The sequence below is a fragment of the Electrona antarctica genome, assembly GCF_951216825.1.
Source record: "Electrona antarctica genome assembly, chromosome: 10".
In the NCBI taxonomy this organism is placed as follows: Eukaryota; Metazoa; Chordata; class Actinopteri; order Myctophiformes; family Myctophidae; genus Electrona; species Electrona antarctica.
Window position 1 is genome coordinate 36,729,962 of NC_136791.1, and position 16,895 is coordinate 36,746,856.

The following is a 16,895-nucleotide window of genomic DNA, read 5'->3' on the forward strand; positions in this document are numbered from 1 at the left end:
TTGACCAGTCATCAAGTTGACTCAAAATGTACAAATCCATCAGGATGGCAGCAGGTAAAGCATGCGTAGGCTATGCTCATAAAACACATACATCCCTCGTTACATAATAGTTAGGAAACTAGTTCAAAGTCTAGTATTCCCACAGTGGTGCCAATGCTGTCACCAAACATGCAAATGAAATGAAGAAATAACAGTAGGCTACTTTGTATTGAAAGCATGCAGTCTTAGTGGCTTCTATGTCAATTCATTTTGTTGAATTAATAATGCTCCACAAGACGACAAGAGTGTGATTGATTGATTGAAAATTGTATTAACAGTTTGCAGAATTACAGTACATTTCTAGCACAAACTCAATACAAAGGCTGTTAACTGTGAGTGGACGACCCAATTAAGCATTACACTTGTTTACAACAGGGTCCACCATGTTCAATTCATCAAAACATTTAGAGACGTACAAATACACTTCTATATAGACAAAGAACAGAACAGGAATTCATCATGTGTGTGTGTGTGTGTGTGTACAGTATGTGTGTGTATGTGTGCGCGTGTGTGTGTGTGTGTGTGTGTGTGTGTGTCTCAGCTGTAACCAGTCCAGTGTGTGTGCCGTAAGAATCTGTGCTTATTGTAACAACAACAGAATGGGGGTGGTATGCGGGTGTGTAAATGTATGTGTGGTGCATGTATGCCTGCACTTAGGTGGTTTGATGTGTGCAGGTATGTTGGTGGCATGAATGTACATAATACAGGAACCATGGGTGTTGGTGGAGGCGGCAGTGGGAAAAACTGATTTGCAACATGGTGTGGAAAAAGGGGAAACTGCTGTCTGTATTGTTGACAGTGCTGTTGCTGGTTCACTGAAAGATGTTGCTGTTGTTCTTGATATTGATGCTGTTGTGTGTGGCTGTCTTCCCTCTCTTGCCTGGTTCCATTCCTTTCGCCCACCTCCTTATCGTCCTCTTTTTTTGTCAGATGTCTGCAGACAGAAAAGGGCGTGTTATAGAATGTGATATCTTTGTGTTGGCTAGACAACACCTGTAGCTGGAGAGTCGATGTGGCACACGAGGGTTGGGGTAGAAGAGAGAGGGAAGAGGGCCAGGAAAGTGACTTAAGAAGTGGGGCTCTTCGCCTTGGCTCTATCCTCTCTGGGTTCTCTTGTCTCTCCATATTCTCTTTCATCTCCTCTGAGCTTCCCTGCTGTGTCACACTGTGGCTCTGTGGTTGCTCCTCTGACCCCATTCCATCTTCGCACTGAGAAGAAATGACTCCGGTGGCAGTTCCAGATCCAGATGTCCAATCCTCTCCAGCTCCTGCTGATGATACTGAGCCGGAATCAGAACTGGAGTCTGGATCATCAGAGTCCCAGTCAAACTCTGGTCCAGAGTTTTCACTACTGGTGCTGGAATCATGGTTGGCCTCAACACGGCCTCTCTGGTTATAGCAAGCAGCGCAGCGAGACAGACCCAGGAAGTCAGGACTTGATCTAGACTGGAACAAGACAGAAATATTGTTCACTTGACTCTCAGCCAGTTAGGATAGTCATCCAATTAGCTAATCAGTCAGTCAGCTACAGCAGTGAAGGTTGTCAAATATTTTCATGTCAAGGACCCCCACATTTATGACGGCCCATGTATGTTTCTTTTGGATACATTACAATTCACATTATGTTTACATTTTGATGTAAACATAGCTATTGAATAAAGACAGTTGTACATTTGGACCTGTATGGTATACAACCATAAGCCAGCAGAGATTGACGTGTTCTTCAATCCCATAATGAATTGCATTTATATTTTATTTTTTGCATGCATTGTATGTTGTATGCATGTATGTATGTTGCTCTGGATATCAGCAAGATCAGTGGTTCTCAATGTGGGGTCTAGGGATCGACTCCCAGGGGTCCTTGAGGGTGTTCCAGGGGGTCGCTAGCATAATGTTAAAAAAAAAGAAAAAGAAGGGGGGAAAAAGCAAATATTATTCCCTGGTACAATATTTTACATTTGGGGGTCCTTGACATGAAAAGGTTTGAGAACCACTGAGGTGTAACCTTGTTGTTTTTGGATACATCTGTAGAACTGTTCCCAGTTAAATCAGTGGAGTCCCACTGCAGGCTTTGTCCCCCAGTAGCCAGGACTAGAAGGAAAACAAGACAGAGATCAAGATAATGACAATTAAATAGAGACCAAAAATAACATATGGATTCACAAAAGCCTACTTTGTTGCTGAATGTGTTTGGTTATGATTGTAAATCAGGAATTTAATTGAAAAACCTGTATATATTTTTGGTTGATAATATAGTATTTCCTTTTCATCTTGCAGTCAATGGCTACAATCATTGGTGAAAGGGTGAAGTAGCTTGATTTGAGATTATTGAGGTTGTAGGGGGTTATTTTGTCCAATAGGGGGCAGCAGTGTTCCAGTTTATTTGTAATGGGAGAGACCAGACTGCTCTCTCAGCTCACCATCTTTGCATTCTTCCATTGCATTCATCACTCCTTTCACCAACACCCTGTTGGAGAGCAAGAGAGAGAATCTAAGTTTAGTATGTTTTAAAAAATATGCCTTTTTTGAGAGAGAGATAAGCCAGTATAAAAAACTATACAGGCTGTCAAAGACAGAAAGACAGACAAAACTATCAAGTGGAAGAAGCGGCTTGGATGCTCATGCATTGAAGGAAGCATGAGGTCAGTTGCTCACCCCAGGTTGGCAGAGGGAATGTAGCGCCTAAACTACAGCCCTTAAGTCGTTTTGAGTGTCTTGATCATGCTCCTTTATACTCATATAGGCCTACGCAGTAAAATACTGAGAGTGTAAAACTCTGGATTCATTTGATGACTGCTCTTTGGACTATGTTAATGTCATGTTTTTTAAAAATGCTATAGGCTATAGGACAGCTCTATCAAAAATGTTGCTGAAAACACTCTGGAGTTATGTAAAAGTTTTACAAATTACTGTAGTCCAAGTACAAGAATATGACATAATTGTGTATTTTCAACAGAGTATCAGCAAAATCCTGCTCATTTTGGTAGAACAAACTCTAAATATACAACAGTCCAGTGTCCCTCCACCATAGTCAAGGAAACCAGAAATCACATTTGAAGAATCTGTTAAAAGCTGCTTACGTGTGAGCTCCTCTTCCCACAGATTGAGGCTCTGCAGTGACATACAGTACAGCAGCACCTTGCCTCCTGCCCAGGATCCAGGATGTAGCCTACTAGGTGTGACATCTGTACACATTAGTCACCAATGTGTACAGACAACATGATTATATCTGTGTGGTCTGTCAGTCTGTGCCTTGTATTATTAAACCACTCCTACAACTGGCTTTGTTAGTCTGTCTGTCTGTCTGTGCAGAAAAAATGAGCATGGTTGCTACGGTCACCCAGTTCACCCGGGTGTGATTTCATTACGTCAGACATTACGTCAGACCACAGCTGATCAGGCTATATAAGACCTTACACCACTCAGTTCACACGGGTGTGATTTTTTCTGAATGTGTGACAAAGTCAGTGGTAGGAAACACACACCAGGGTAGCATTCTGGTGATGCGATAGGATTCAGGCCCTCTCAGCATCTCAGCTGACTTCAACCAATATAGAAAACATCTGCCCTTTTGATGTTCTGGTTACATTTTGGTTTCGTCTGATTGTCTCTTGTACTCGCTACTATACTCTCCCACCTTTCTATTCTATCTTTCACTATAAAAAAAAAAGATAATAATAATTGTCTACCTGTGGCCAGGCCACCAGCTGATCTTGACACATGGAGTCAAAGTTCACATTTTGTTTGTCTTATTTGCAATGTTTATCTATTCCATCATGTGGAAACAAAGTTCACACAAACACACAGAGCTACACAAATGCAAACACACAATGCAAGTATGAGACAATGACAGAGTTTCTTATTCCATGAAATCCAATTGAGCTTTTATTTAGACTGTGAAAAGTCTGAAACAACCACAAACGTTGATATTTAAGGCATGACAATCTCATCTGGTTTGGCCAAACTGGACAGGACAAGCGGGCAGCTAGCTGACATTCAATGATTCATAATAGAAAAAAAAATGATTAAAATATTAGCCTTTCTCCAGTCCCAACATCTTCACTAGATATAGCTGAATGAGAAATCTGCTCTCTCCCATACATTCCTCCCCAGTGACTCACATTTATCTTAATTTAGAAACGCTGTGAGAGAAAAAAAAAACATCTTAGAACTCAATGGGGCGGTTCACCCAACATAGGAAAATAAATAAATAAATATGATTTCCTTGTGTCCCAGTCCCAGAGTCATATCAACCTGTTCATATGTGATATGGAGGTTGGGAGATTCGTGCATTATAGAGATAAGAGATTTCTGTGGTCACCCCAATACGATGGGGTCCGATCAAATGTAATTTGGTTTGTGGCACTCGAAGCAGTAAAAAACATTTGAAACACTCAACGTCTCTTTCCAGAAACCATGACACGGTTACTCCGGATAATCCACAGACCTTGTTTTCTACCTAAGTACACCCACCAATACCTACCAATCCTCAGAAGAAGCACTCCAGTCCTGCCAGTGCTAAGCCTGAAATGCTTAGAAAAATGTCTAGAAAGCAATGCTGTGCTTGGAAGAGCAGAGCAGACTGGAAGGAGGGACAAATAGGCAGAGAAGAAAGCAAAGAGTAGAGTACACAAAAAAGGTGACAAGGAGAGACTGGAGAATTTTACCTCAGTAAGAAACATAAGATATTAATCTTGTCCAAAACACGCTGAACACAAAATAATAGATGTGTCCTTTTAACCCATTGAGACCTGGAACGCATCCATGTCACGTTAGCGTTTAACCACCATTAAAGAGGGCAGTGAAAGTCACAGATTGAGACTTCTGCTAAAGTAAATATTACACTTAAGGCTGACAGAGCCAAAATGTAATCTCACAGTGACTAAAAAACGAAATACTTTATTTTATATTTAATTTTACATTTTATAACACAAATATCATCATGATCAACACTCACAATTCTCTACCAGAGCACATAGATAAAAATGCCTCTAGTTTGAGGGTGTTCATGTTTATTGGCAGTACAATTTATGGGTTTGTTTTGTATGTTTGACACAGCAGTAGAGAATTAAAAAGGTGGGCCTAATGAAAAGGCACAGCACACCACATACACACTGGCTTTTGCATATTTGTCATTGTCTGTGTGCCCTGTACATTGTATATGAATCCCCAAATAAAAGGGAAGATGGACTTTTTTCTTAGATATGGCTGGATGTCAAACTTGCACACTGTTAGCGTAATATTATTGACAAACCCACAACAGGAACGCCACATCCACTACAACAGTTTTGGTTATTGGGAATCTCTGCATTGAGATTTTGTTCACGCTTCAATGGAACACTGCACTGGAACACTGTGAGTGTACCTGGGGGAACATGACACATTTCCTGCTCTAGGACAAGGAAGCTTTGAGAAGGAAAGGCAATGGTCACGTGACTGGGCTGCGCCATAACACTTTCATGGACACTTTCATGGGAGCCAAACTCACACCGGAAGTTCAATGAATACATGGCAGTGAATGGAGCCGGCTGGACCAGCTCATAACAAACATTATTTCTGAACAATTGTGACCTTTGTCATATAATCAGTTCAGGAATATAAAAGAAGACATATCACAGGTTGTTTTCTAATCAGTGCACAGTATATCATTTTATCTGAGGATCTAAACAGCAGTAGGTATCGTTCTGGCTCCGAGGTATCGCGATATTTGGCTGCCAGACAGGAAATGGTGGGAAGTCTCGCGATACTTGGTACGTTCAGAAAGGTACTTTGTGCTCTTTAGATACCATACCTCTATAAACATTACACAGTGTACACATCGAAAAGCAATACAGCAGACAATAATGTGTTATATCTTCTGTTGTTTTCCAGAAGCGATTACTTTACAAAAGGTCTCAGTCATTCAGAAATAGTGTTCATGAGCTGGTCACTGAGCTCTCATTGACTCCAGTGCATTCTGCCGAACTTCCGGGTGTAGTTTGGCTCCCATGAAAGTGTCATGGCACAGCCCTGTCACGTGACCATTTCCTTTCCTTCTCAAAGCTTCCTTGCTCTAGGAGAGTAGGGGTGGGAGTGAACTACAGTGCAGAGGGGCTTTCCTCTGCTGATTTCTACCAGGGAGGAGAGGGGTGGAGGGGGCAGGGGGGCTCTGAGCAGTGAACCAATATTCTCCACGGTTGCTCCAAGCACGCCCGCCCTTCTAGACCCCTCTAGGACGCACACTGTCCAGGGCAGCGGGACAGTTCTTCTGCATGTGACCGTGTGTATAGTGTCAACACAGACACTATAGATGACAGTGAGATGAGATGACAGATCAGAATCACGCACGCACGCACGCACGCACGCATGCGATAGAGGATAGAGTTTTGGTATGGAATGAACAACATAATATAATAATTAGGCATGCATCGCTTTGCCTAAAACACTGAATTATATACACTGAAAAAGCCTACGCCGGCTCCCATGCATTTGTTGAAGAGACATCTATACATTTTCAAATTATATTGTTATTATGCTTAAATTATCGCTTTGGCTAAAACGCTGAATCCCGCGGATAAAGTAGGCTATGTACATATAACTACAGGCATTAATAACTAGACATTAGTCTACCGCATATTTACAATTATATAGCCTACATTTAACAAACAAGCTTGATTGACATTTGTAAATAGGTCAATACAAAAACTGCTACGAGGATAAAACCAGAAAGGCACTAAGGCTTCTTTACATCAGTTATAAAGTAAAAGGAAAACGTGACAACCATATGGAAAAAGGGGCAGAAGAACTAACTGGGAGGCGGAGGCGCGGGGGGTGTGCTGTACTGGCTAGGCCAGGCTACCTCAGGCCAGGTGACATCACGTGACATAATCAGGGATGGAGATTCCTTAAACTCCCATTTAAACTCCAGACGGGCCTGCCCCAAAGTTAATAGTGCAGCCGGCGAAAACTAGAGTTCTCAACTCGAGTTGCCAGACTGTTGCCTCTCTCAATTTTCAAATGCTTCCGTCATACAGTCTAATATAAATCAAAATCATTTAAGCATATATAGCTTGCTGCTTAGCAGAAATGGAAATTCAAAAATAAAATGTAAAGATATTTTTTAATATATTTTCGTGAACCGAAATGCCAGCTTCCTTGCTCGGATTTCGGGAGGTGTAGTTCCAGACTCTATATAGTATTCGGAGATTTTTGAATAGTTTTCTGGCTAGTGGCTACACGAGACTATGAAGGAACCAAATGTGAACATATGTAGTCTGATGCACAGGCTAAACCGGCAGCCTCCCAAACACAAGTATCAGTCCTGTCTATTACCAATTACCGGCATCCACCCCCATGATGGTTACAGTGCAGAGTGTGTAGGTGGATGGCAATAAGTCAGTGCAAAAAGCCTGAGTCAGAGTAATTTGCTTATGAACTCTCTTATTTATCCAACCGAACCTCCCATGTCTCTCACTGTGTACCAGCCACTAAAAACTGAAATATAAAAATAAAAAAAAGATTCAATTTAACCACATATTGCAGAACTGAACATCAATGGTAACATCCACATTGTTCACAACGAATCATTACCAAATATTTGGGACCTTTTCAAATAGACCTTTTTCTCATGTACCAACCTTGAACACTGATCCACGTGGATTTGGTTGATTTGTCAGTGGGCGTGGTCTTTGGGCTGGAACCACACCCTCTTTCCTCAGGGATGGAGCAAGAATCACCATTGAGACTGGACAAGACACCTGGAAAACAGTTTTGCTGCATATTCAGAATTTTGGCCTAAACCAAATTTAAAGTAGTTAAGAATTACCACTGAACATTACATTAATCTACAACCACACCACTAAAGCTAGCGAGCAGTGACAGAGGCGAACATAGTTGACATTACAAACATTCTTCCAGCTTATGGTCTGTCTTGATTTTGAACTAGCTGTCATTGACATTAAAAGACGACTTCCCTCGTGGTTGTTGAGCCTCAGTTACAATCACTTAACTAACCAGTTATAATAAGCAGTCAGCTGACGCCTGGTGGAAATGAAAGTGTCAACAAAGTTGTAGCAGCAAGCATTGGTTACTTTCTTCCTTGAGTCGACTATGAGGCACGTAATTTATCTGTTGAAATCTAGTAGGTCTACTGCATTTCATTTAAGAGATACTGTACAACCATAGTGTACAACCCAGAACTATATCGGTAAGTGTTTCCTAAGCGCGGTAACAGGTACGGCCGCCCCTTTACCAACTCGCCCTATTAACCCTGTGTGACTAGTACTATCTACTATCTCAAACTAGTTTGGACAAAAAAGTACCATATGTTATTTGATCTCTGTCAGAGAGATCTTACAAGATTTTACTTTACTTTTGTTTTGCCTTTTGTAATTGATATCCTTATTCCTTAGAACACCATTCACGATCACAAACTTTTAACGACCCCTTTGCACAGCAGCACACATACAATAGTATTTATTTATGCACATAAAAAGCAAAAAAAGTTCGTCTACACCAGCAAACAAACATAGACTGAGCATCATCCCACAATGCTTCCTCTCTCCTCCGGAAGCAAACGACGCACACGAGGACGTTGATGACGTGTCTGCAAGAAAGTGGGTGGGGCAATTATGCCCTGAATTGTGCCCCGTCGTACGACGGTGTCGCGAGGCAAAATAAATAGCCGATCTACAAGCTCACCGCGCGCCGCGGAAGCGGCGGACGCGACGCGCGGTGAGCTTGTAGATCGGCTATTTTCGTCGCGCGTTGCCGTCGTACGGCGAAGCATGAACCAGCAGCCAGCCCAGGGTTTACACAGGCAGCAGAGCAGGACAGGACGGCTACGTTATGCTAACTGTCAAACATAGTGCACTCGACTGCTGCACCGTCCGTTTAGCGTTATAGACGAATAACAAAAGCATCGTCCCGCGAAGCGAGACGCGTCGAACTGACTGGCTTTAATCCCGTCAGCTGGGGGAGAAAAATGGACGGCCGGGCGGCCTTCTCCTTTCCCACTCTGCTCTACGGGGCTCTGCTGCTGCTAAGCGGCGCTACAAGTTTCTATCTTCCGGGTCTGGCGCCTGTCAGCTTTTGTGCCCCTGAGAAAGATGGCCAAGAAAACAACCAAGTACCAGACTGCAAGGTAAAACATGGAAACATCCAGTTGCTAGGCTGCCTCTGACTCCACCAAGCCAGTCCAGAGACTGGCAATGGTAGTACTGTCTGTCCAGACGGTTTCAATGATACATTGATCTTTTAGCCTGGTCACTTGGTCAGTGGACTGGACAGTGATGACAACATGCTAAAGCTAAAGGCTAGATGGCTAACATTAAGTCATTAGGTGTTTGCTGGCCGCTGTATCGTTATTACACTCTAATAACGATATTACAGCATAAAAAGGCTTTTTGAAATACCAAATTACCAATCAGTCAATTTCATGTGAAACAATACCCAGACTGTTTGTTTTCTGAATAAAATCTGTTGTGAATGTATGGTCTCTAGTTTAAAAGAAGGATGGAAAATGAGGGGAATATAAACAATGAAACGAAATTCAGTTCAAGACAGGTCCATAATATGACATTATTTATTTTAAATTGAACTATTAAATGCCATAACAAATAAGGTGATGTTGTAATCAGGCTCATCCTAAATGGCTTACAGTTTACAATGAGCACTTTACCTTAAAAAATCAGACCCGTCTGAAGTGAGTGGTGTGGTACTGTACTGTACAAGTCCTCCCTGGTCTTTGTGTGTCTGTGTGTTAGGCTGTGCAACAGTGACACTTGGTGGTGAACAAACGCTACAATGCTATTTTCGTGCTCGGACACAGGGACCCACACACATAGCTGTCTATAGGAGTGGTTGCACCAATGCACCACTCAAAAATAAAACAAAAACAAAATGCCAATAACAAATGGGGAAGACACTCGGAAACCAACATTTATGTATTAAGCAAATATTGCATCAATTATATATCTGACATGAAACAACAAGTCAGTCTTAGCCGTTAAATAACAACATCTAATTGTATTATGATTCATGGGTTTTACATTATCGGGATAGTGTTGATTGTGTCCCCAGATCTGTTTCAGTACCATCTATGTTGTCAGTTTCAGAATCTGTGTCATTGGAGCATGCAGTTCCACGGCACTATATCGACAGGCTCAAACTAAAGGCAGATAAATCCAGGTGCATGAGTGCTGTAGTCCAGGGGTTCTCAAACCTTTTCATGTCAAGGACCCTCAAATGTATATGTATTTGGCCGCGGAGCCGGACCCCCATCTGAAAAGGTTTCGTGCCAGGGACCCCCAGAAGAGAAGATTAAAAAAGAAAAAAATATATATTTTCTCAATATACGAGCTTGCAGATCTGCTATTTTTGAATATCCAACATATAAATGGATAAAGTGGGTGCAGTACGTAGGTCCGACAAACGACAACCCACCTCAAACCCTAACCATAACCGCAAGCACGGGAGCAGCGCATGTCCGACGATGTCGGAATTACCCCTATGGGTTCTGTTGCTAGTTTTGTGATGTTTGGCTTTTTTTTATATAATTGTCCTTGCGTACAGTATAAGTAAGTAAGTAAGTACATTTTATTTATAAAGCACCTTTCGAAGCAAAGCTACAAGGTGCTGAACAATTGACACAGTAAAAACAAATAGAAACACAGAGAACACAGAACAAATACAGTTGTGACTATAAATGAGCAAAACAAAAACAGGCAGAACAAAGACATAGGGCTATAAAATGAATCAGGTCAAAGGTACATGGGAGAAATATTTACGGAATAAATGAGTCTTTAGGAGTCTCTTAAAACAGTCAACTGATTCAGCATTTTTCAATGCCAGGGGCAAGGCATTCCATAGGGTAGGACGCAGGTATTTCTAGCAGACCTTTGTTGGAGGATCTGAGGGGTCTGACATTGGTTTTAGGAGGTAGTAGGTCGATGATATACAGCGGGCCAGCCCATGTAGAGCTTTAAAAGTAATTAAAAGTATTTTAAAATCAATTCTGGCTTTAATAGGGAGCCAGTGTAGTGCGGCTAATACTGGAGTTATATGTGCCCTGCGGTTTGTGTTTGTGGGGATTCTGGCTGCGGAGTTTTGTATTAGTTGAAGTTGAAGAGGAGGCTTCACATTCATTAGTAATACCTATGATTAGTGTGGAGGCCAACACAGGTGCTGTCATAGATTTGTAGCTGTAAAGAAAGAAAAGCAGGTGAGCAGGTGCTCAACTTTGAAAATAACTTAACTCATAAACCAACTAAGTGGAAAAAGCGGCACTCCAAAATAAAAGATGCAAGACTGGCTCAGATGCAATTTCTCATGTTTATTTGAGAACAATTGTGCTCGTTATTATTATTTATTTTGCAGATTTGTAGCTGTCTTAGCTTTGTAGCTGTATTAAATTCACAACCAGCGAAGAATGTCTGAACAGTGGACACTGCATCCCGGCCCATTTCTTGAGATAAATACATTCCTAGATCATGTTACTATATTAATATACTGTATGTGCAAGACAGCAAATTCAGCAATTACTGTAGCCAGCCACACTAACTTCTGAATAAGCCAGTGAATGCACGTTACTATAGATACAATAGAAGTCAGCACACTGTAACTTTGTAAAGGTCACAGTCAAGGCTGTTTCTTTGTCTTTTTTTTTTTTATTATGTTTTTGCGGCTTATCTGCCTATTGATAGGACATAGTGGAGAGAGACAGGAAACAGGGAGAGAGAGACAGGGAATGACACGCAGCAAAGATCGTCGAGATCGGGACTCGAACCCGCGACGCACTGTCAGACATGCGCCTATATGTGGTATGCGCCTGGAAAGCTAGACCAGCGGGCCCCAGTCAAGGCTTTATTATTACTGTAGAGCTGCATCCCTAACTTTAATCACTATACACTTGACTAGAGATTCTCAACCAAGGTTCAACTACAGTATATCAGTAATCCAATTGCAAAGTGAAAGGCACGTGGAATTCATTGTGTATAAATCCAACACAGCAGCTACATTCTCAACGGTTAAGACATTTAGCCATAGACAAGTGGCCATACTGTATCGTGTATTGTTCAGTGCTTGTTCATAAGCCTGATGGCAGCCAAGAAGAAAGTACTCCATAGTCAGTCAAATAATAACCATTATACATGTGTATTCTACATACATACAGTATACATATCCATGTGTTTCTTAGAACACAGAATGTTTTGTGTTTGGTTCTTGACCCCACAAGTTGAGAAATACAATATTAGGTCAGCTCCAGATTTGATATTCATCATTAGCTCAGATTTCCTCACCAGAATCCTCATGTATGCAGTTTATTACTCTGCAGCAGTTATGGCTGCTCTGAGTTCATAAATCATGGTGAGCGAGGACAGAAATAACTGAGTGAATCTGTGACTTTCAGTACAAACAACGTCAGAACGACAGGATGTGCAGTGCACAGAATCATAGGCCATGGTGGTGTCTTGGTGACTCAGCCAGCCAGTCTGTGACAGTGTATACGTCAGGCCCACGTTACAAGAGCATGTGTTGCAACATCTGTCTGCCATCCATATCCTCTACAATGTAGAGTATGTACAGTTGGGTGCCACCGATATTGTCCCTTATCATTTGACCCATTTAGGCCTGACCTCAAAATTTAAAAAAAATCCTTCTAAATCCTCCAGTTTTCTGAAATAAATATTCTCACGATTTTTCAAAAATAGCAGATCTACAAGCTCGTAGCGCGCCACTCGGTGGCGCGCTATGAGCTTGTAGATCTGCTATTTTTCAATAGCTAAATTATAACATAATGTTTAAAACACCAAAAGGGGTTCCCGCCCAAAATGGGTTAACTGTCCTTTTGCGCAGATCACGCAAACCTCAGCAAAAAGAAAAGGACAATATCGATGGCCTCCAACTGTAGTAGACTGAGTCTACTTCATACAGTACTTACCATGCCTTTCGATGTCTGCCCATGTTTATTATTACATAGGCCAATGTCTTTCCTGGGGATTCTTTTGACAAGGGCAGAGATTAAAATAGGGTGCATTTTGCATCCCAAAACGCAGTTTATAGTTAAGGGATGCAATAAAACAACGACCTCTGAGTCTGCATCCATGGGATGCATTACTGTACTACTGTACTGTTTTTTTTATTCTAGTTTATTTTGCTAGCTTTAGTTATAATAATCATTTTTTTTTGGTATATGTCTCTGGCGAAATTGTGTAGTATCCTGACAGTATGTAGCAGAATAGGATTTTGGGGCTATCTACCATTGTATTCTTAAATATGACCTACATCATCTCCAGAAACACAAAAATATATACTGTCCGCTTAACAAATAACAACAAAGATGGTTATTTTCCAGCACATTATGGTGAATATCACTGCCTCACTTGTATATAGAAAACCTCCCATATCCTTAAGCTTCAATTTAAGACCAAGATGACCTTTCTATCTTGAAAATTGTTCTTTCTGTAGCCAAAAGTCTGCACTATAACCTCAAATCGGTGAAAATTGTATATTCAGTCAGTATCAGCTATAGGCCTACTTTTAGAATGAAAGTAATGAATGACTGGGTTTGAACTGACTCCACATTATGGAATATTTCTTGCTGTTTCGTACTTGAATAAACTATGTTAAAAAGGTTTGTCCCCGCTACCATTTTTATGCAAATTAGTGCCGCCATTATCGAAAAATCTATTTTCAATATATAATTCAGCCAATATTGCACTTAAATGAACAAATAAGCTGTCTAGACCTACCGGTATGTTTTGAGGGTCAAGGATCTCAGTGAAACTGTTCTTAAAGTGACCACATATCTTTACAAATATGCTATCTAGACAGATGCTGCATAAAGCGAGCATTATAGCAGTAGTTTTCAACCCTTTTAATATCAGGGTCCATTATTTGTTTGGCATTTGAGCCACGGACCACCATTTGATGAAATTTAGTCTCAGACCCAAAACTTACAATGTTTTGTCGTCGTCTGATTGAATTTTGTCCACAATTCCATAATGTATTGATGTTGGTAGTGGTACTATAGGATAGATAACAGTTGTTCAAAATAACAATTATTGTACTGTTGGTTACATATTTGCCTGCGAGTGTGTACAGGGCAGCATACTGTAATGGATTGTGTGACTGTATTTAGTTCTGCATAGTGTAGGCCATTATTACTAGAATGTGTATACTGCCATATACTATTGTTCATTATTCTAATTGTGTAGATTTCTTGTAAATGAAGTAATGCAGATGTTTAACAATTATTTAACTCTTGGTCCATTTGGTTTCATTTTACACAAGAGTTAAAGATCTAATAAGGGTCCATTTGGTTACCAACTCTCCATCATTATATAGCTTAAGGATATGGGAAGTTTTCTATATACAAGTGAGGCAGTAATATTCACCATAATGTGCTGGACAATAACCATCTTTGTTGTTATTTGTTAAGCGGACAGTATATATTTTTGTGTTTCTGGAGATGATGTAGGTCATATTTAAGAATACAATGGTAGATAGCCCCAAAATCCTATTCTGCTACATACCCCTATGTGCCAGGATACTCCATGCCAAATTTCACACTTCCATGTGTATTTATGTAATTTTAGTGAATTTTTATTTGCCTTTACACAATTTCGCCAGAGACAAAAAAGTGGTTTTGGGGCCCCTGAAACCGAGTTGGGGGTGGTCCCTTCATTTTGAGATGGCCCAAGGTATATGCTAATAGGAAATAACAGTGAAAAAAAGGTAGCAAAAATGAGTATGAGGGCTGGGCCTAGCTCCCGGACTTATAACCATATCAAATGAAATGGGAGTTAAATGCTGCAATTTGTAAAAATGGCAAAATATGACTCCCAACGTCGTTGAAGTGGGACTCATAAAATGTCCCTGGGACTCATCTAAAAGACCATCCCTGCATTCCGGGACTCATTACATTGAAAAGCTATTTACATCACTGCAAGGGACAAAGGTAACATGCATCAGACATGTAAATTGTCTTAATGCCAAACTCCTGTGTTTCCTGTGTTTCAGTCGGCCATTGAGCTGTTCGTGAACAGGCTGGATTCAGTGGAATCAGTGTTGCCATATGAATACACTGCGTAAGTAGCCAGTATATGATTTGTCTGTAAATGTCTCTGCCTATGTGGTTGTTGTTTCCTCTGGCTTGGCTCTTGTAGAAGAGTCTGTCTGCAAACCACTGGACCGATCTGAATGCTGCCATTAGGCAGAGGAAGTAAACCCCCCCTTTTTCCCATAATTGTGAATTAATGTTTTTGAGGGGCGCTAGCCCCTCCTATGCCCATTTTTGTGTGTACACCATAGCAATGATTTGATTGGCTGAGCAATGTACATATTGAGGATAAAAAGTGAGGACAGAAAATTGAGGATGCCACAAGTGATTAGCTGGATTAGACTTGAGGATAAAAAGTGAGGGCGAGTCAAAGGGTAACCGGTATGGTCGCCCCTATTCCATCTCGCACCCTCTTATTTCCGCCGACCTCACACCGACCACTCGGTGAGGCGGTTCTTGTATTCTTTATTTTATTTTACGGAGAATAAGGTTAGAAATACGTTTAGGGTTAGGCATAGTTTTACCGGGGTTAAGTTTAGGAATAGGGTTAGGTTTAGCTATAGTTTTACTGAGGTTAAGGTTAGGAATAAGGTTAGGTTTAACCGCTTAAGCATAATTTACTTAGGTTACTTTAGGAATACCAGGCCGCGCAGTTCCGCCGGCTATACGCCCGAGGCGAGTTGGTAAAGGGGCGAGTTGTTTGGTATTCAGTCAAAGATCAATAGATAGATATTTGCATAGTTATTCTGATTGGCAAGTCAAGTGATGGCACAGACTGCACAGTTTAACTGATAGCTGAAGCTAAAATGTCTGCTTTAATTAGGTCGGTGACCTCAAAAGCGGTAAATGGGATAGGCTAAGTGTGTGTGTCTGTCTATTTCTCTGGTCTTGTCCATCTATGTGTGAATCTATCTCATTGCCTTTCTGTCCCCTTCTGTATGTGTCTTTAGTTTATTCACTCTCGTCTCTATCTTTCTCTTCATCTCATGGCTCTCTCTCTCTGTCTGTCAGTGACATTCACAGCCAATGTTTGCAGTTTGCTGTGAAACACAGGGCTCTTTCATCCAAAGCGGAGTGTAGCCTAACCGTCGGACCACAGCAGCATTAACTCTAACACTAGTCATATTTTACGTCCATATACCAGTACTACACTGCTCTCTGGGCAGAATCTAAGCCACTTATGGATCCCATAACGTTAAAGTACACAGAAACTTAAATGATTCCCTACATACCCTGCTTAATTAAGGTATGGTTGGTTTTACAGTAGATTACATTATATATAGCATTAGCAACATATTGCTTCTTGTGTGTAGATACTTGCAGTTGGCAACTCTAATTGCCTTACTTGCTAATCACCATGGTAATTGAATTCCTTGTGTGTGTATGCACCAGCAACTACTACTATTACAATAAATAATCTAACGTTTATTATTTATTTAGTCATATCTATGTAATACACAGAGCAGCATGCATGTTAATATAAAGTTGTCTAGTGTAGGATGGTCAAGCTTGTGGTACCGCACTTTAAATCAATGGCAACTTCTGATAAACTGTGTGTGGGTGTGGTTGTGGGTGTCTGTGTACGTGCAGGTTTGATTTCTGTTCAGACGTGAGAGAGAAAAGGCCGTCAGAAAATCTTGGACAGGTGCTGTTTGGGGAGAGAATCGAACCTTCGCCGTACAAGGTACAGTGAACACTGAACAGTCATATACTATACTGATGTGGCAAATATTAAGTGTTATTCAAATATTTACTTGCTTTTCTATAAGTTTCATAAGTAATTACATGTCATACATTATCTCTAGTGTACATACCT

General features: G+C 40.9%; 1 protein-coding gene across 1 annotated transcript in view; it reads left to right on the forward strand.

The window, feature by feature from the left end:
• The first annotated feature begins 8,784 nt into the window (after positions 1 to 8,784).
• The window catches only part of tm9sf2 (transmembrane 9 superfamily member 2), a 30,228-nt gene continuing 22,117 nt past the window's right edge, over positions 8,785 to 16,895 (forward strand). The window contains exons 1-3 of the mRNA XM_079513155.1: positions 8,785 to 9,160; positions 15,040 to 15,107; positions 16,670 to 16,763. Coding sequence (XP_079369281.1) covers positions 9,002 to 9,160; positions 15,040 to 15,107; positions 16,670 to 16,763 — 321 coding nt within the window. The 5' untranslated portion in view covers positions 8,785 to 9,001. The remainder of the gene's footprint in view (positions 9,161 to 15,039; positions 15,108 to 16,669; positions 16,764 to 16,895) is intronic.